This window comes from Uloborus diversus, chromosome 9 (genome assembly GCF_026930045.1).
Source record: "Uloborus diversus isolate 005 chromosome 9, Udiv.v.3.1, whole genome shotgun sequence".
Classification (NCBI taxonomy): Eukaryota; Metazoa; Arthropoda; class Arachnida; order Araneae; family Uloboridae; genus Uloborus; species Uloborus diversus.
In genome coordinates this window covers 90762428-90783878 of record NC_072739.1, presented here as the reverse complement: position 1 = coordinate 90783878, position 21451 = coordinate 90762428, and the positions used below count along the sequence as shown (strand labels likewise).

General features: G+C 36.6%; 1 protein-coding gene across 2 annotated transcripts in view; it reads left to right on the top strand.

Moving 5' to 3' along the window:
* Window positions 1-18572: 18572 nt before the first annotated feature.
* Window positions 18573-21451, top strand: part of LOC129230723 (putative pre-mRNA-splicing factor ATP-dependent RNA helicase PRP1) — a 50955-nt gene continuing 48076 nt past the window's right edge. For both annotated transcript variants that reach the window (XM_054865144.1, XM_054865143.1), the window contains exon 1: window positions 18573-18754. In XM_054865144.1, coding sequence (XP_054721119.1) covers window positions 18702-18754 — 53 coding nt within the window. In that variant the 5' untranslated portion in view covers window positions 18573-18701. The remainder of the gene's footprint in view (window positions 18755-21451) is intronic.

Below are 21451 nucleotides of genomic sequence, written 5' to 3'. Positions count from 1 at the left end.
CACTTGAGTTTATTTCGAAATTAAAAATGATTTTCCCCAAAAAGGGGCAAAAGACCCCCTTAGAAACATCCGAATGCAACCAAAAGGGGAGGTGCACAACTAGACCTCACTAGAAGTCTACGTACCAAATTTCAACTTTCTGGGACATATACCGTTCTTGAGTTATGCGACATACATACGCACATACGCATATCCGCACATACATACATACGTACATACAGACGTCACGAGAAAACTCGTTGTAACTAACTCGGGAATCGTCAAAATGGATATTTTGCGTGTCTATACGTTCTTAGGCACTTATCCACGTGTGGTCGAGTCGGAAAAAAAAAACCTCAACATTCATTCGGGGGTGAGCAAAATGGAAATTAAGGTCGATTTTTGAGTGAAAATTTTTTCGTGAATACAATATTTCTTTTTTGTAAAAGGAAGTAATAAAAAAGCAGGAGCATTAAAACACGAGACAAAATACGTGTGAATGTATGTATGTGTGTGTGAAACCGGACCCCTCCCGAAAGAACATCTGGATACTGCCGTGCGCGCTAGCTGTTCTCAATCGGGGTTCTTTTTATAGCTTGGTGAAACATGGATAGTCAAAATTTCATCATTTACGTTACATTTTCGCATAACTGCTTCGAAAAAAAAATTCCATTGTTCAAATTTATGTTCAGTGAATCAGAAACTGCCCCCTCTCCCCCGCGATATCCTCGGGAAGGTGAACTTGGCTTTCTTAGGAGCCTCGGAAAACATTGATATCGATGACTCGTGGCAATATTTTTCGACGATGCTCAACTTATCAGGGCCGTGGTAACCCGATCGGTAGAGTGTCGGATTCGGGGCCGGAGGGTCCTGAGTTCGAACCTCGATGGTCGAAGACCCACCGTCGTCATTAAAGGGGACTGGGCGACGTTAAATATGCTCGTGGTCTCAATGTCCTCCAAGTGAAACGATACCTCTGGGGGTGCTAGCACCAGGTAGCTATTAGCTCCTGGTCTAGTTCAAAATTCTCATTAACTGTTCGATCCGGTGATGGTGCTGCCATCTATCGGTATAAAAAAATAATGGAGGCAAGGCACTTAGTATGCAGTCCTCGACATAAATACAGTTGTAGTCAGTTGTGACTCGGAATCGAAATCAACTTATCAGACTGGATAGCTGTTATTAACTTCGCCAGTCTCTACCTTTGGGGTGAGAGATTCAATGTCGCAGACTGAGCAATTGAACTTTGTAGGAGAAGGGAGGCTTAAAGGGCATTGTTCTTTTTTTTTTTTTTTTTTTTTTTTGTGGGAGGAATTTCCAATTTGGGGGATCTTTGTGGCATTTGCTGGGTGCGTCTTTGCTCTTGAGGGGAGAAATGGGCACCCCTGCGTCAGAGTTTTTCCTAGTCATCAAAAAAGCTGTAGTCCGTCATTTCAGAAATTTCCGGTGGGAGGAGGGAAAAAGGGTTTGTCGCTAAAACGTTTCATATTGAAAAACAGCAAGAGACGTACAAAATACATAATTTAATTTTAAGTTTCAAACATCCGGGGGGGGGGGCTATTGACCTTCCTACTCCCTGGGTGCAGAGGCTGTTTTATGTGCATTTTAACTCTAATTTTGAATATTTACTCCCGGGCTTCGGTGTGTATACTTGCGACACTTCTTCTTTTGAGGTCTCGAGTCGAAGTTTCAAGCTCATTTCCCCTTATTGTATAGAGTAGAAGTCTCAAGTTGGTCAACTGTTCGAGAATGGAGAATCGCTCTTTTCTGGTAGTTTTTTGGGCCTCGAAGGAGTCTCATGTTTAGACATATCCAATGTATGGTCTGCGAATTTTTTTTCGAAATCGGGTTTTCTGCCTGACTTTTTCTCAGTCGGCACCCTCCAATTTCGGGACTACAGGTGACGCATGCGCAAACTGGCGGTATGTCTCAGCTAAGGAAGACAAGCAGTATCATATATAGTATATAAATATCTAACAACATGCACACAAAACTCAAAATACAAATTTTCAATTCAACAGTTAGAGCAGTCCTACTCTATGGCAGCAATACATGGAAGCTAACTAGACAGCAAGAAATAGAGCTTGATGCCTTTCAAACTAAAAGCCAGAGAAAAATATTGAACATATACTGGCCAAATAAAATATCGAATACAGACCTATACAAACGTACAAATTGCAAGCCGATAACCACACTGGTAAAAAAGCACAGATTGTCATGGATAGGACATGTTCTCAGAATGCAGGCAACAGACCCAACAAGAACTGATCTCACGTGGACCCCTCGTGGACTCCCGTGGACCCAACTCGAAGATTGAACGCGAGGCAAGGTATACTCAGTTGAACCGAACCATTGCTTCGGTCACTCGTCTGGTCTGCTAATTCTATATTGGCTACCAGTTTGTTTCGCACTCTTGGCTTCCTTAAGAGGTTTTCCACCTCCAGCTCAGTTAGTCCTATGCCGGGCCAGGGGCGTAGATAAGGTTTGGGGACAACCCCCCCCCCCCCGAAACGTTAGTCTCAAAAAAAAAGTGAGAAAGAAGAGGGAAGAGAAAGGAAGAAAAAAAAATCAAAACGACTTTTTTCTGAGTAACAAAGGTCAAAAATTCACTTCGCTCCCCCCCCCTCAATGGCATTGAAAATCTGTTCCATGTGTGACCCTCAAGCATAAACACGTCTCCCTCTGCTGCGAATTTTTTGATAATTGAGTGAAATTTGACACTTTGCTTTAGAAATGAGATTGATTTGTTAAATCCACGTATATGCAGCCTTTCTTTGTCATAGATTCCGCAAATTGTTAAATATATTTAATTGAATGAGCCGCGCAGTGGGAATATTGCATACAGTCGAATCTGTATATTTCGAATTTCACATTTAGGAAAAAAATAGAGATAAAGAGTTTTGAAATGCGGGGGCTTAAGAAACTTTTTATAGAAATTTGAAATATGAAAAATAATGGTGAAAATTTGAAATCGATACTAAAGACAATATGGGCTCTTGATTAAAATTCCTCTTTATTAGTTTTGTTAGGTATTCATTCTATTATTACATTATTGAGTGCTTTATTGCGAGTTTAAGGAATCATTTTGACAGTAAAAGAAACTTTAAGCATATCTTTTTCAAGAAAAAGTCTTTTATTGCTTTTTGGTCCCTGATTTTTTTTTTTTTTTTTTTGGGATTCATTATTTATCCTCTTGAGGTTAGCAATTGCAGCAAATCTAACTTGGCCAGTAATCTACGATTTTCCTTTTTTCATCACTTGAAAAAAACTTATACTTTCTTTTCACTCCTAGCATTTCGGTTTTCTGAGGAATCGCAATTTTAAGAAAGAGAGCAACCAAAGAACACTACTAATCCAGATAACAGCGAAATGGCTTTTAACTTGAAGAACCTTTAACCATGAACTTGAAATGTTCATCTTACATATGTCAAACCTGTGAATTTCACCCCTTTACTCTTCTTCCAAGAAAGTGCGCGAAACGACTGTCCTTTGGTTAATCTTCCTGGAAAGCCTATTCGTGGAACGCATTTCTAACTTTTTTCCACTGCCTCCTCAGTTCGTGAAGACAATTCCTCTGTTTCTGAGTTGAAGAAAATGTTTTTGTTTGCTGCTCATTGGGCTTCGAGTCCGAAAATGATAGCATAACCGGAATTCGAGACGATAGAGGTTTTTGTTGGTCTGGTCTCGTGTGTGTCATAGGTCATAGTCAAAACGACCTTTGCTAACCAGAGTATACATTGCAATCCCATTGATTTTTCAGCCAGTATTTACTGCGTTTTCTTTTGGAAACGTACAGTCTGTTTAAAATAGTACATTCTAAGTGAAAGTTGTTGCATAATGAAGCGAAAAAAACCGATAACAAGCTTTTTTTCAATTCAAAGAAAAAAATTAAAATGACGAAAAGGATTGCTCTAAAAAGAGAAAGTTAACATCGTGTGAAGAAAACGAAGTACAGTCTGCAAAGCAGCATTAGTCCCATCGGACCCTTCTGAAGGTAATTTTATTTTAATTCAAAAGAAAAACTGCATAACATTACATGAATAAAATGTTTAAAAACGAAGTGAATCTAGATTATTTCTATTAGCTTGGTTCGGATTAAAAAGTAGAAAATAAAAAAGACTTCTGTTTATAATACCCGAAATTGCTGTTGCTCTCTCAAAAGATATTTATGTAAATTCTAAAGCAGCTAATAAAATTAAAAATAAAGACTTGAAAGGAGAACTGATGGTATGATGTTGTGCGAATAACTTTCTACCGCCAACATTTCTTCCCCAAACTTTTTTTATTCAAATTTTATTAACTGCTTTAGAATTAGCATAAATGTAAATACATAAAAAGCAACATATAAATATAACGATATGAAAAGCAATTTCATTTTTTGCGGGTTATAATTCAAGAAGTCTTTTTTTATTTTGTTTCATACTTTTAGTGCAAACCAAGTTAGTAAAAATAGTCTTTATAGTCTGACCATCGATGAGATAGAAAGACAAACATCCAGTTTACAGGCGGAAATGGAAGTATCTATTAGCTTTCAGGGATGCCAGCTTTTGTAGATGTGTGTTAGCCTCTAAATTAAGCAGTCACACTGAAATGAACGGAACACGTTCATCAGATATTTGATTTCCCCCTGATTTGGATAGACTGGTTTTGACAAGACATTGCTAGAAAATTTCACTTTAAATGAAATGGAGGGAAAAGAAAAAAATTTTGAATTTTCCACAACATTAACCCATTCTTTGCCCCGGCCGATACAGGATCGGCCGCGCAGTTTGTGTTAATACTGCCCCGGCCGATTCAGGCTCGTCGCAAGAAAATGGTCCCTAACTGCCTTCGACGAACCTGTGTCGTCACGGCGTTTCTAGCAGTTTTTGCCTCGGCCGAACATGTGTCGGCGATCCTTCCAGGGGCAGAACCCTGTTATTGCGCTTCTCTGTTGGGTTCTGGTGCTTTTATGGGAGCGGTAATCAAGTTCTTTTCCTTAGACAAAAGGGATGTAACTTACAGTATTTCACGAAACTTGTTGTAATTTATTTTATTTTACTAAGATATTAACCTTTCAAGTACTCCTGGATGGGACACGTATAATGCTTCAAATAATCAGGCATTATATTTTTATCTTTTCGTGGAAGCTTTGTTTCTTAGCATTCTGGCATTTGAACTCCTGATGAACAAGTGTGAAAATATTTCCTTACACATTTAACAATATTTCTATGCCTGAATAAAGCAAATAAACAGTTTTTTTTTTTCTTGTTATCAAAAATCCACCTTCTTATACAAACAACCTTCACTAAATCGTTCAAGATCCTCAAATTTTATAATTTATTTTACACAACATTTTAAAAAAATTATCTTACACATCTTAATTTTATACGAGTATGTTTTTTTTTAATTATAACGTGTTTACTACGCTTTTTATTTATTTGTATACTATTATTATTTTTTATTATTTATTTATTTTTAAATCGTGATATTTTCAAACTTAAATTTTAACTTTTTATATTCGCGGCATCCTTTGATGGATTTTTATTGATATAGTTTTGAATATTTTCAATTTCACAAACAAAAATTATGAAAACCGCATTGTTTATACGTAATAGTTGACCATGCAAAACATAAAATATATACTACAGTACAAATGAAATTATAATATCTTGAGTTCTTTTCGCTTTACTCATACGAAACGAAACATTCCTTTTATCCCTTTCTTTTTCAGATTTTATTTATTGTTTTAAAATAGGTCCAATGTTTTAATTGCACCTTCTTTTATGAGATTTTAAAAATAGAAATAAAATATTTGGTTTCTTTTCAATAATCAAGTTGCTTTAATTAGTAAATAATTTTATGAAACTAACTAAAATTTATCCAAATATTTTTTAAAATAAGGAAAATAATCCGACTCGATTTCAAGCAAGATTTTCCTTTTTTTTCTTCTGAATACATGTTCTCAAATACAAGCAGTAAAGCTTGCTTTGAAATTACTTCCTGATTCAAACCGTTTTGTTGTAAGAAAATAATGTGGAAGGGTTGACCGCAAGACACCAAGGGGGACATCTCCTTAGGGAATCCGGCCAGGCAGTCTCTGTTATTCCTCTCTCAGCTGGGGGCTTTTAGTTGCATGCACAAAAGAATCCTTTAGGGAAATAGGGGATTAGCCGCAAGTTTTGATCTTTTGTTATCATTTATCTTTAAAATACTTCCCACGCTTGAGCAACTGATATCTGGACACTCAGAAAGGATTTAAAAGTCATCGCAATTACGATAAAAGAAACGAAAAGCAAAGAGATGTCTTTGTGTTTATTGGTCGTTTTGAATGGTCACAATGTATCAAAAAGCACCGAAGAATACTTTTTATCCGCTTAGAAAATCATTCACACAGTTAAAGCGTTTTTGTCGATTCAAACCCCTTGCTCACAGGTGGGATCGATCAGTCAATTGTTTGAAGAATGTTTTGTTGAGCTCTTTTGAAAGGTAGATCATCCTACATTTAACAGTTTTGATTTCTTAAGTGTATAAAAAGAAAAGAATGATATACTGAGATAAAAGCAAAAAGAAGAATAAATCAATAAAATAATTAGTGTTATAAAAATAATTGCTTTTCGTCCTATCCTCTAATGTTTATTATTTTCCCGTTATGCACTGTGTAAATATTTCAGCACATTTTAGCAACCTGTTATTTTATTGAACTATTTAATTCAGTGCCAAAAAACTAATAAAGCGAAGCGATTTTCGAATGCAAGCTGAACAGCAAAAACAACATTAAAATCCCGAGAGCAAAATGGGGAGAAAAGCGTTATTACAACGTAGCAAAAAGCAACTCCGTTCGTTATCTGCGGCATGCGCGTTAAGGGGTTTCTAGCTGATCATTGAATGGGTTAAAAAAATAAAAAATTCTTTGCTTTTGTTTTGTTTGACACAAGTATCGGAATTGGAGCACCACATTCCAAAGTATGTAAGATTCATCTCCCTCTTATTTTTTTTGATACTAAAAAAATTTACATATATATATATATATATATATATATATATATATATATATATATATATATATATATATATATATATATATATATATATATGTATATATAGAAATGAAGAAACCCCCCTCCCCGAAAGTCGGGTCTAGCTACGCCTCTGTGCCGGGCTGATGAGTGCTAATAAGCACGAAACTGCAGTCCTCGGCTGGAAATGACTGAGCTGGCGGTGTATTTCATGCTTTAAAGTGTTTAAATGAAAGTTAAAAGAGTTTCGAGTACCAAAAATAAAAAATTTTAAATTAAAAAAAAAGGAAGAATTTCCACTTGTATTCTGGATATCTAAGTTAAGCCCTTCAACTTTTGATTCGTTTGAGGACTCGTGAAGTATTTTCAGTAACCTATTAGGTCCTCAATTGTACTTTTTTCCTTTTAAAAGAAAGGTTGCAGAATCAAAACGGCACCTCTCTCTTCCTGTTTTCACATACCGAAAATAATGAAACACAAAAATTGTATTTACAGGGATTCCCACTCAGAGGAGGGGGGGGGGGGTCATGGCGCAGACTGCGCCATTGAAATTTTTAGGGGGGGGGTGGAGAGGTATTTTTTCATTTTTCGGGAGAGGGGGTTTGTTTTTTTTTGAGGGGGGCGGGTCCGCATGGGCGGATTTATGCGGGGAGGGGCGAGGGGGGGGGGCAATGCCCTCCCAGTCTTGGAAGGGTTTTATACATAATAACAACACACCTTCCAAAATCTTAAAACAAAAAATCATAATTTCTTCCCTTTTTCTTTTTTTTGAATAGTGCAGTAGTGAAAATGGAGAGAATAGCGAATATGCTTTTTTAATGGAAGGGGGGGGGGACGACACCGTACACTGTATTACAAGTAGTAAAGCTGTCATTTGGCTGCTGAAAATGTGTTGAAAACGGCTATTTTGAACTGAAAACCATTCAAGTATATAAATCAGAGGTACCCACCTAGGAATAAAGCCCCTAGAGTGGATTCTACCTAGGAAGGTCATGGCGCAGACCGCGTGATTGAAATTTTTAGGAGGGGGAAGCTTCGTGATATTTAGGTGGGGTTCGTCCTTGCTCTTAGAGGGGGAACCCCTGTATAAATGAAAATATCCACTGAACAAGCTATGCATTCAGCTGAAATGCGTTTAAATAATCGAAGATTATTTTCAACAAATTAAAACCTAAAACAAAGAACACCCCTAAAAATTATTTATTGCATTATTTGTCTAAAAATTGCATTATTTGTTCCTGAAGAAAATGAACTGAACTTGAAAAAATAAATTTCATTTTAAAATGCTTGAAAACCTAAAAACTTTTTTGTGCAAACCTGAAATTTTACGATTTATAACAAATGGGAGGGGGGAGGGAGAGAGGGGGAACAAATTCAGCTTCTTGCCACATCCTGCATCAAAAATGTAAAAATCATGGTTCTCACTTTTCTGTAGCATATTACTTGAGATAAATTTTTGTGACCCAGGGTCGGCTCTAGCAGTTTTGCCGCCCCGGACAAATCTGCAAAAATGCCGCCCCTCCCCACGGTAAACAAAATAAAGAAAATAAAAAAGTTGAAACATTACAAGTTTTCAGTTTTGCGTTAAAAATATAGTTTATTTTCCTTCCTTTTGGTAATTTTATCTTTATAATATGAAACGTCCTTCCAAAAATAAAACCTCGTCCCTCCCCTTGCACCCCCTAAAATGGTTATGATTGAAAGCAGTTGTTTCGCCGTTGTCTTCACCTATTCAACAATATTCATCAATTTATCGGTCCTAAGTACGACCACAGCTTTCTACACTGTCCGACAATAACATAACCAGAAAATATTTTTAGGGGCGGGGGCACGCATAAAATTTCATGTACTAAGGGGGGGGTCCAGGGGTTGTCTCCTGGAGAAATTTTTTAAATTGAAGTCATAAGAACGCAGTTTTAGACGGTCTCCGGCAGTTTAGACGGCGGAAAGTTTCAGTGGAGCTTCTGGCGTCTTCAAATTTTAAGAAACTGAAGTCTTAAAAACGAGACTATAGGCGACTAGCAGTACCCGCACGGCGATGCCCGTGCTAAGAAGTTAAAGGAAGTCCGTTGAACAGAAAAAATTCACTCCCCCCTTCTGATGTTAAATGATCATATTTCTTCAACTAAAATGCGTATATACCTATTCAAAAAACCTATTAAAGTCTCTTTGGAGTTTAAAAACTATTCGCCAAAACACATAAAAAGATTTGCAGTAGCTTTAAAACTCAAAATAATCATTCAACTACATAGTTTATCGCCTAACGCGCCAAGCAACCACGCTACCGTAACCCTGCCCTTTAGCGAGTGAAGCGATTTTTTTCCGTGCAATTTAAAATGTTTCGCCAAATAAACTATGCTATAATAAAAACGTTATAAAGAACCATCACAATTGAATAATACGACAAATCAAATTACTTATTTAGATATGTAACTATCTTCAACTATAAAAACAAGAACAAACGTTGAAGAAGTAAAGAAAACAAAACCCAATAGAAAAGTCCTACAAAAACAAATTATGTACCTGAACAACGAAGAAGAAGAAAAAAAAAAAAACGCATTCAAAAATCTGTTTGCTGATTACAACAGCGTAGCATGGACATGGTTCCTAGCAGCTATCGACACTGTCGGCCAGCGCCCTCTCGAAGAGTTAACTTACCCCACCATCTGTTAGGAAATCATAGAATTAAACTTACACCGCCATCTATTAGGAAATCATAGAACTAAACAATTAATTGAACATTTTATTTGCAATAACAAATATTTCGGTCAATCTGGTTTAACCAAATAGCCTATAGCCTTCTTCAATAAATGAACTATTCAACGCAAAAAGAATTTTTCAATTAGTACCAGTAGTTCCCGAGATTAGTACGTTCAAAGAGACAAGCTCTTCAGCTTTATAATATTAGTATAGAAATAAATTTTCTCGTTTTCATAACATTTTTTTTGCTGCTCCATTCCTATTAGTCATAGCGTAATGTTATATAGCCTATAGCCTTCCTCAATGAAGGGACTATTCAACACAAAAATACTTTTTTAATTCGAACCAATATTGTTCCTGATATGAGCGCGTTCAAACAAACCAACTGCTCAGCTTTTTTAATTAAATAATTAATAGGAAAAATAAGACAGCGATACGTCATGTAATTTCTTCTTCTTCTTTTTTTTTTTTTTTTACAAACCATTTTTAGCATTTTTTAAGATGTTCTCTACAAAGGACCCTTGGGATTTGCCTCGTGGTTGAGTCGAACCTACACTCACTGGAATCACGAAGCCCTAACTTTCAGGTGGAGTCACCGTGGCTACGCATGTTTTGCGTTCCAAGCATTTTATATCATAATTTAAATTTTCCCTTTTTCATAATATTTTTTTGCTGCTCCATTCCTATTGGTCATAGCGTGATGTTATATTGCCTATAGCCTTCCTCAATGAATAAACTATTCAACACAAAAAGAATTTTTAATTTGAACCAATTGTTCCTGAGATTAGTGCGCTCAAACAAACAAACTGTACTGCTTTGTATTATTAGTATAGATATAGATATGTGTTGTCACTAGAGTAAGAGATGGAAACTTCGGTGCTGTCTTCGATCTTTTTTTTTTTTTTTTTTTGAAAATAGAGTGACATTGATCACTTCTCATCCCAATTTTTCAACATTGAAGTTCCAAAACGCAGCTACCAACAATCTTTAATGATTACGGAAAGGTGGGCTCTTTGGTTCTCCCAAAAAAAGTTTTCGAATTTTCGAAATAGAAGTCCTAAAAATCGAAGTTTTTAAGCGATATTCAGGGACTGAGGTAAGGGTTTAAAGGTCTCACCTGAATATTTTTGAAATTATAGTTTTTTTTTATTTTCAAATTTCATACGGGAGCATCTTCTCACTCTATTAAAAGAGGACTGCGTGCTAAGCATCTCAACAAATTGTCATTTCTAAAAATCCATTGTTTGTCGTTTTGGATGATATTGGAAGGAGGAATTTGAGACGTGAGGCCTTTGTCCGGAAGTTTTCCGAAATGGAGTGTTAGAAACGAGACTGTACACTATATTTGGTAACGTTAGAGGCTCTGCAATTTTTTTAAATTGTAGTTTTAAAAAAGCTGTCTTAAACAACTTTCCATGTAGCTAGAAGGTGAGGTGTTTAGCAGGACTGTGGAGTCGGAGTCGGAGTCGGAATCGAAGAGTCGGAGTTGGACTGATTTTTGGGTAAAGGAGTCGGAGTCGGAGTTGTTAGAAAACATGCCGGCTCCGACTCCGGACTTCTTTTTTTTCTTTTCTTTACACTGACTTTCCTTGCATTTTTTAAAAACTGACTACCTATTTGTTCGATTACATGTATTAAAAGATACTAATGAGAAAATAACTGCCGTTATGGCAATCAGCTAGCTTGAGTGCTTAGCGAACTTTCTGTAGTCGTCCACTAGTTTGCTTGCTTTTCGACTTAACTAATAGCAACTGTCAGCAAACGGTTTTGTTGCCTAACGTTTTCAAGTAATTACTTTTAAATAAAAATAGAAATATAGTGTTTTGTTCGATCTCTGTAATAAAATAGAAAAGAAACGTTACAAATTAGTAAGTCGAGGCCCGTAGCTAAGGGTGAAACGTTTAAGGGTTATCGGCAATTCTGGCGCGAAAGCACGAATCCAAATGATCCGATGAAATAATCTAATGTTTTTTTCTTTATTAAGACTATTTCTGTAAGCTTGGTTCTCACTAAAAAGTATGGAACAAAATAAGTGTAAATGATTTCTTGATTACAACTCTTAATTAATTGCAGTTAATCTTAAAATCTTTATATTAAGGTTAATTCTAAAGCAGTCAATAAAATTTAAATTAAAAATTTAGCGAAGAAGAAATATAGGTAAAATAAAAGCTATTCGTACAAATTTGTATACCGCCGCATTTTGTGTAAAATTAGCTCCTGACGTATATGTGCCCGATTTTCGTTGAAATTTTATTGATGAAATATAATTTAAAATATATTCACGAAAATTTTCTGAATTAAAATATTTATATTTTTTATAACTCTGAAATTGGTGTCATCTACCAGATGGGTGTCACCCGGAGCAAACCAACCCCTCTCAATAACTTGGATTTAGAAAAAAAGCTTTTTTTTCTCTCAAGTTACAGCTTTCAAAAATTGAAAGCACACGATTTGATCAATATTTATTTACAAATACAAATACAAATGTGACGACCAGCAACAGGCTCTGAGCCCAGCTAGGCTGGTCCTAGTCAATTAATTAGTCCCCAATGTAGATCAATGGCCCTCTTAAAGCTATCCACTCCCTTGCTCATTACCGCCTCTTCCGGTAAACTATTCCAAATGCCCACGACCCTGCTAAAGTAGTAGTTTTTCCTGATTTCCAAGTTAGCCTGAGATTTAAATAGCTTAAAACAATGACCTCTTGTCCTGCTTTCCCCGCAAAAATTTAATCCATTTACATCTTTCATTTTGATAAATTTAAATAACTGAATCATGTTCCCTCTGACTCTCCTTTGCTTCAGGCTATACATGTTAAGCCTATTAAGTCTGGTATCATAATCTAAATCTGAGAGTCCCCTTACTAATTTAGTTACCCTTCTTTGAACCCTTTCCAATATAAAAATATCTTTCTTCAGATAAGGCGACCAAAACTGAACAGCATACTCCAAATGAGGTCTTACTAAACTCCTATATAAAGGCAGAAGAACTTTCTTAGATTTGTTTGAAATAGATCTATTGATGAACCCAAGCATTTTGTTGGCTTTGTTACTAGCAATACTGCACTGTTGACTAAACTTGAAGTCCTGATCAATAAAGATATCCAGATCCATAACATTTTCTGCCTGATTTATGACTGAACCCTGTAAACGATATCTCATACGCTTATTTCCATGACCTAAGTGTAGCACTTGACATTTCCCTACATTAACTGCCATACCCCATTTATCTGCCCACTTAGTAATATGATCTAAATCCTCTTGCAGCTGTTTTACTTGTTCTTCATTTTCGACAATCCCCATAACTTTTACATCGTCAGCAAAACAATTCATGCTTCCAGAAATATTTTCATTGATGTCATTCATAAATATAATAAACAAAAGAGGCCCTAACACTGATCCCTGAGGAACCCCACGTAAAACATCACTCCAATTGGAATGATTTCCTCTCACAACTACTCTTTGCTTCCTACCAGTAAGCCAATTTCTAACCCAAAGTAAAGTTTTTCCTCCTATTCCAATGTCAGCTAACTTGCTGGGAAGAGCAACATGCGGTACCTTGTCAAAAGCTTTTTGAAAATCAATATAAACAACATCCACACATTTTTTGTTATCTAAAGCTGAGGTAACCTTGTCGTAGAAATGCAATAAATTAGTAGTACAGGATTTACCTTTCCTGAAACTAAACTGCAAACTAGTCAACAGACTATTAGTCTCTAAGAACTTCATGATCTTAATTTTGATCAAAGTTTCAAAAATCTTACAAATCACCGAAGTCAAACTTACAGGTCTATAATTCCCAGCAATACCTTTAGACCCCTTCTTGAAGAGTGGCGTTATGTTAGCCAGCTTCCAGTCCTCTGGCACCGTCCCCGAGTTATAAGAAGCATTGAAAATATTCAAAATAACATCCACTAATTCCTCTGCACATTCAACTAAAATTTTTGGATAAATATTATCTGGTCCCGGAGCTTTAGTTGCTTTAATCTTTTTCAAATGAAATAAAACCTCCTCCCTGGAAAATACAAAATCTTCAAGCTGTATAATAGCTTGTGTCTTGTTAGTGTCAACTGTTGAGATACAGTTATCGTTAAACACACTGGAAAAAAAGTTGTTTAGAACATTTGCAATATCCCTATCGTTTTGGATTAAATTTCCATACTCATCAACCAAAGGCCCAATTTGACTGTTTCGAGCTTTCCTAGAATTAGCGTAAGCAGAAAACCTCTTAGGGTTCCCATCAATGTCATCTGCCAGCCTTTGCTCCAATTCCCTTTTCTGAATCCGTACCAAATACTTAAAATTTCGCCTTGCCTTACCATACTGGAGTCTCTCCGCACTCTGACCAGTTGCTTTAAACTGACGAAAAGTGGCTTGCTTATAATTAAGAGCTTCTTTTGTCTCCCTGGAGAACTACATGGGCCAAATTTTGGTACTAACACCTTTTTTCCTAAATGGAACATAGTCCCCAACCGTTTTAGCAAGTTTATCCTTAAATTCCGTCCACTGCTGATTTACGTCGCTATTTTTCAATCCTGATGAAAAAACCTCTTTCAAGCTCTGCCTAAGTGCAACAAAATCAGTGTTTCTGAAATTGGGCACAAACCTAAAATTATCATCTTTGCACACTTCAAATTTAAGCCGGAACCTAATGCTGTTATGATCACTATCTCCAATATGCTCCCCTACACACAACCCCTGAACAAAACTACCTATGTCACAAAAAACTAGATCCAAAATCGCCTCCTCTCGAGTTCCCTGAGTTACAACTTGATCTAAGAAACAGTTCCAATTACTTTCAAAAATTCCTCTTCTTTGCCATTACCAGGATAAAAATTACTCCAATCAATACCGGAAAATTGAAATCCCCCATTATGATAACGGATCCCTTACTGGACATGTCACTAATAATACGGTACATCTGTTCATCTTGTCCCTGGTTTGAATCAGATGGCCTATAAATGTTTCCAAAGCGTAGCTTATTGCCCTTACTGCTCATCAACTCCAGCCAAACCATATCAATATCAGTAGGCTTATCATTTATGATCAATTCATTGCAAATAAAATTGTCTCTAACATAAAATAAAACCCCACCACCTCTTTTACCTACTCTATCCTGTCTGAACAAATTATACCCAGCAATATGTAAAAACTCTGCATCAGATTCGGTAGCCCCTGTCTCTGTAATTCCAACAACATCCAACTTCTCATCCATAACTACGCTTTTCAATTCATCCATCTCGTTCCTAATACTGCGAGCATTGGTATAGAAAACTTTAAGCATGCTGAAGTTGCTTTTATTTAACACCCTGAAATTTCCTAAATTACAATTGTTAACATTACTACTCTTGTTCGTCACTTTATTTCCATTTTTAGCAATACCGAAAAAAATTTCATTCTCTCGATACCATGCTTGAACCATGCCCCCCATTCCAACTTAGTTTTTTGACTCCGAAGCCCCTAAAATTAATCCACTAACCATTTTGACCCCTGTAGAGCTCAGATGCAGGCCATCCCTAGCAATCCAATCCCGTTTACAATGACTTCATACATCAATGAACCTGATACTGCGCTTTATTTATTAAACATTAAACGGGGGCAAATTACAGATAATCCTTTTTAAATTTTTTAAAAGGGATTTTTAAGTCATCTCACTTTTTAACTCGTAACTATTGGAAAATTTGATTTTTAAATTGAATTTCTAACGTTGTATGCGTCTTGGGTTTACATTAAAAAACAAAATGCGAAATTCTCATAAAAAGGAATTAATATTTCAATCTCTGCTTAGAGGTTTTCCCCCTTCCCCTGAAGAGAGAGAGAGAGAGAAAGTTGAAAAAAAAAATAAAAAAAAAAAAATCTGGAGTCGGAGCTGGAGTCGGAGTCAGGCATTTCAAAATCCAGGAGTCGAAGTCGGGGTCGGAGTGGGCCATTTTCCTTCCGACTCCGCAGCCCTGGTGTTTAGTAGTTCTTCCACTGGAAATGTGGCAAAATTAAAACCTAGGAAACGAGATTTGAAGTGTCCTTTAATGATTTTGGCTGAGACCTGAGGGAGGAGGCTCCCAAATCGTAGCATTTTAAGGATTTTCCAATTTTTGAACCGTCTAGGAAAAAGAAAAAAGAAAAGGAGAAGTGGGCACGAAAGAAAATATGAAGTGTGGGACATGATTAACTGAGCTATAATCTGATACTATCGAAAAATTAATTTTAAGGTTCTTTTTTTAAAAAAATTAAGATTTTTCACAACATTCTATTTTTTTTTCCTATTAAAATTACTTCGTTTTCCCGAGGAACGTTCGTTTCTTCTCTTTAATAATATGCAATATTTTTGAAAAAATATCATACTCAGCCCTCTGTGTGGGGGGGGGGGGAGGGCGAGCCTTGCGAGGGATCCCAGTCAAAACAGCAGAATGTCAAAAACTGGACCACCAAAAATGTATAATTATTTAAAACGTCGTAAATAATAATTACATGCTACGCTATTGCCAGGGGTGTCCACATGGGGGGGGGGGGGGCGCACACTGCAGCATTAAAATTTTAGGGGGGTAATTTTGAGGGGTATTTTTCTGTTTTTTTTTTGGGAGGGCTATTGCTTCTTTTGGGGGGAGGAGTCTTTGCAATATTTAAGGGGTTGCACCCTTGCTTTTAAAGGGGGGGGGGCACTCCTGTTACTACAATTTCCAACAGCTCCCCTGCAGATTAAATTTATGGCTCTTCGGGGAGGCACACATTTTGGGAGAAATTGCCTGTCGAGTCACTAAATAAATTTAATATTTGACTAAATTAGTTGGTTGACCTCTTGTCCTAGCTGTACAAAATCAGTACCTTCTATCCGTAGAACTTATGTGCGGTGCGCCGGACCATATGTCCGCTGGATCTTATGTCCGTTGGACCTTCTGGATGTACATGGATAATAATTATAATATTATTCAACCTCATGAATACAACACAAAAAAGCAGAAACGAATAATTATTTAAAAACATAAAACTTACTTCAGAAAGTTCCTTTCCTGTTTCCTTCAGAAACCTTTCCTGTTTAATATATATTTATATTCTTTAACTTTTTCCTTTGATTAATGGCGCTGATGGCAACGACTTTTGAGCTAAATTGGAATGGTAACAAATCATATTCAGTTCTTCGACTGCAAAGATACAGAGCGGGCTTCCAAAAATCACTTTATTGGTTGAAAATTCTCTGCTCGAGTGTCTGGTTAATTTGTCGGGGAACACTCTCAACTCAGATAGAAAATACCATTTTATGGAAGGATGGCGGCAAGGCAACAGTGGCCCACATTTTTTTTTCTTTTTTACTGGTACGAAAGAGAAATACAACCCTTCCAAAACGAACACGAAAAAATTGACAAGAAGAGCGCAACATGGATGATAGGGCTGTAAAGCACATGGCCTAGTGTCCAGAATCAGGCGGAGGATTCTGATGGGAATCGGATTCCACTCATTCTGTCTCGCTTTTTGCAAACTAGACTCACTTAATTTGTACAAGTTTCTCCCTAATGCGAAATATGTTTTAGACATTCGAACCAAAATGCCGCCTCTAAAATTTGCCGCCCCGGGCAGGGGTCCGGTTTGTCCAGCGTTACAGCCGCCGCCCTAGTGACCCACATGTGTCATTGCTGTTCATTTAATCTCGAATGCAGTATTTTGGAAATTCTTTTGTATTGCTTCCTTATTTTATCTTACTTCTACTGCTAGTGTTAATCTATTTAGCCCGGATACATAGTGTGTGTGTGTGGGGGGGGGGACATAAAAATGGTCATTTTCACCTTTGACAAGAATGTTGTCCGGACTACCAAAAGAGATCCTCAAACCTACTGAAATAGCTTAGAATCACATTTAATCTAAATCCGGACTTGATTTCAACTACTGTTGCTAAAGAAAAAAAAAAAAACTTGCCCCTCCTCCCTCTAGGAAACTTAGTCCAAAATCCACTTTTATAGGTTTCCGTGATATTGGGGGGGGGGGGGGGGAGTGCGCCTTTGCCCTTCTTTTAATTAATATTCGCGTATAAGTAGGGACGCATTTTTCGACGTTCTCAGGTGGTTAATAAGAGGAGGAGTCTCTTTTGAGAATTTTTGCATGTTAAAGGTATATTTTCAAACACAAAATTGTTTGCCATCTTTGGTGGATTGAAGGAAAACGGAGAGATTTAAGTATTCTTCCCAGTCATTTTTTGCTATTAGAGCTCCAAAAACGCAATTTCAGAGACCTTTAATGATGCTAAAAACAAGGAGGTTAGGGGGTTTCCGCCCCGAAAATTTTTCGGAATTGAAGTCCTAAAAACGAAATTGTAGGTTACCTTTGATGACGTAACAGAAGACATGGGGTTCAGAACTTTTCTCCAGAAATGTGTCGATGCAGGAGTTCCAAAAACACAGTTTTTTAGGCGATCTTTGAATGATGTTGAAAGATGAGGAACGATGGACTCGGTGGCTCCTCTCCGCAAATTTCTCGAAATTGGAGTCTTGAAAACGCAGTTGTATGACGTTGGGGGACGGAATGGGGTTCAAAACTTTCCAACGGAAAGTGTTTGAATTTTGAGTCTTGAAAATGCGATTGCTGAACACCATTGGTAGCGTTAAGGGAAGGGATAGGGGCAGGAGATGTCCCCTACTTTTTAATGTTGAAGCTTCAAAAACACAATGCTGACGTCATTATTTATCATGTGGTCAACTGACTAGTAAGCTACCGGTCGCTCAACGAACGCAACTCTAGTGTCATATATTTCTTAGTGGATGTTTCTTTGTAAAACTTTTCGGTGGATAGCGGAATGTGTTGTCAGAATGAATTTTCCAAAAAATAAATAGTTTTATAAAAATGGTTTTAATAAACTTAAAATTGTGATTACAGCTTTGGCAGCATAGTTAATGTTGTAGAAGCGATTCACCATTCACGGTGAAGAGAAGTAGCCGCAAGTACTTTTGTGTATCATTTAAAATTATTTTTCATTTTACGATTGAATGTACGAACTGAATTTTTATTTCATTATAAACTAATAGTGTGAATAAAAATCATGTCTCGCAAGAAAACAAGAATTGATCTGGAAGATACCCATGTTGTCAGAAAGTAAGTACTTTTTTTGGATACATTAATGACAAGGCTTAGGTATTTAGGTATCTTTTAAAAATAACTAAATAATACTTTTGAAAGTGAAAAATTATAATTCTTTCTTCAATGAAAATAATTTGTTGTGCAGTTTATAGATCGTACTGTGTGTAAGATAGAAAATGTGACATTTCAATTTAATCATTTTTCTAATCTGAACCAGTCGTTTCGTTGAAGTGAAATATTGTGAAACACTGATTCATGTAATGATCAGTTTTTTTCATTTTCTCCATTTCTAAATTGAGGGCTAAATTAATCATGTTTGTTTTGGCTGAATTGTATTATTTTGTGTTTAAAACAGTAATATAGGTTGTTTACTATGTTAGTTAAAAACTTCATGATGTCACCAAATATTTTAAGATTGTTTTTTTGACTCGGAGGTTTTTGATTTGTTACGTTAAAGCGGAGTTACCAAAACATTTTGTAAGAATTGGAAAAAATTCCAAAATTGAAGGCTGGGGGAAGATGTCCAATTATAATTCCTGGAATTTTAAAGCTCTCAGCTCAAACTCCTCTACTCGAAAATCATTCTGCTTTCAACTCTTCTGCAGCCATGGAACAGCTGCAGTCGCAGAGGAGAAATGACTGACTTGAACTTTTAAAAGTTTAAAACCTCTAACTCCTCCCCTCCGACTGCAGTTCTCATCAAACTCTCCAAGTGTTCCGACTCTGCAACCCTGAAAAGCTTTGCTTTGGAACCATGACTAGTCCAGGACTTCCCAAACTGTGGTCTGCGATCCCCTTGGGAGTCTGCCAACTGTTAATAGCTGATGCGAGGTAAACTGCAGGGAAAAAAAAAGAACTAAAAACTTTATGACCTAAATATTTACTTTGAAACTATGCACTAGTACCGTGAAACCTCCGAATAGCGGACAGTCAAGGGACCAGAAGTTTTGTCCGTTATTGGGAGGAACTACTTAATTTACCTTTTTCAAAATGGGCTGTTGTTCCCTTTGTAGAAAATAATCAAAACAATTGCAAAAGATTAACTACATTTTACGTCAAGTTTAATTAATCTGTTTTTTCTTAATAAAGGTATACTGACAGCACACACTTGTCTTAAAAAGCATTTAATCAATTAAAGTAATCAGTTAAAACAGTTTGACATCTCTTTTTTTGCATTACAAACCTGTTTCTCAGTATATTTAAATCATTTACCTTAGCAAGTCCTTCAGTGTCCCCTCTGCTCAGGGAAAAGTTTTTCAATTCTTCACTGTATTTCAGTGCTTCCGAAAAGTCTCTAATTGTGCACAATTTTCTAATTTCGTCTTTATCTTTTAAAATTTCGCTGATTTGAGTTTTCCCAACTTGAAAACGATCGGCAAAACAACGCACACTTATTTTTTCTTTTTCAGCAACATCGCAAAACAATTTTTTCTTTCAATGTCAGTCTCTTTCTTTTAGTTGCCGTTTTAAAACTCAAATAATATTGTCACACAAAAAAAATCAACTGCAAAGCTACAGTTGCTGCATGAAAATTAGGTTCGCTTGCCTCTCACTTCATCTCAGGGTATGAATATCCCATTACCAACGGCGGTGATTTGGCGGAGCAACCCCCCTCCCCCCCACACACATTTTTTTATGGTTAATGTACTTATTTTATCTCGAGTATCACTATTGCATGATTGACAGTTTGCAATATGACCTTGAATATAGACAAATCTTTTTCATGTCTAAAAATTAAACAACCCAATGAAACTACAGCGCCATAAAAGCCGACTACTACCGGCGCCGGTCTGCTCAATTGCATCTCCCGAGAGCCCCAGTTAGAAAAAGCGCCCAGTTTCCTCTTTTTTATCTTAACTTTTGAATAGTAATTGTGTACAAAATTCATTAAAATCTTAAGAAAAAGGTACGTTAATTGTTAGACTGACATCAGTTTTCACTTATCTGCTTCAATACCCTCAAAATTAGCCGTAACAAAATTATGACTTTTTTTTTTTCTTTTTCAATTTTTGCTGCAGTTGTGGAGGATGAAAAGCTTTGTAAGGCAAGCAAGTTACTAAGATATTCTGTAAAAAGAAAAAAAACCGGGAAGTGCTACGATCGCAAGGGAACTTTTTGGTGAAATAACTGTCCGTTATTCGGAGTGTCCGTTATTCAGAGTGAATTACATGGAATGGCCTATATTGAGGGACTGGGACTTGCACAAATGTCTGTTAATTAGAGGTGTCCGTTATTCGGGAGTGTCCGTTAAGGGAGGTTTCACTGTTTTTCTTAACATATGGAAATACTATGCTGCAAGATCGTGCATTCATGTTCAAACTGTCTCCTACTTCAAGAAAACCATTAAGCCTGTTGCCATGTGAGTAGGAATGTTTGACTGAAGCTTCAGACTGTACGTTCAAATCGACCTACCAGGACACTTACTTCCATCCATCTGGAAAATAAAAAATACCAATTGCTCATTGGAGGAGTGAACCATGTTCTTCTATTTTTCATAACCTTACCTATGCAAATCCAGATTTTCAATCTATTCAATCACATAAACTGAATTCTGGAGCTGAACATGATATTTGACTCCGGCTAAAACAACCGTCTCCAAAAAACCAATGCAGCTTTCCATTTTTGGAAGGTGCCTGAAGGGTGGCATGAGAATGACAGACACCCTTCAGGTCAAATGGAGCCATAAGTCGTTTTTTGCTCATAAATTTGGTG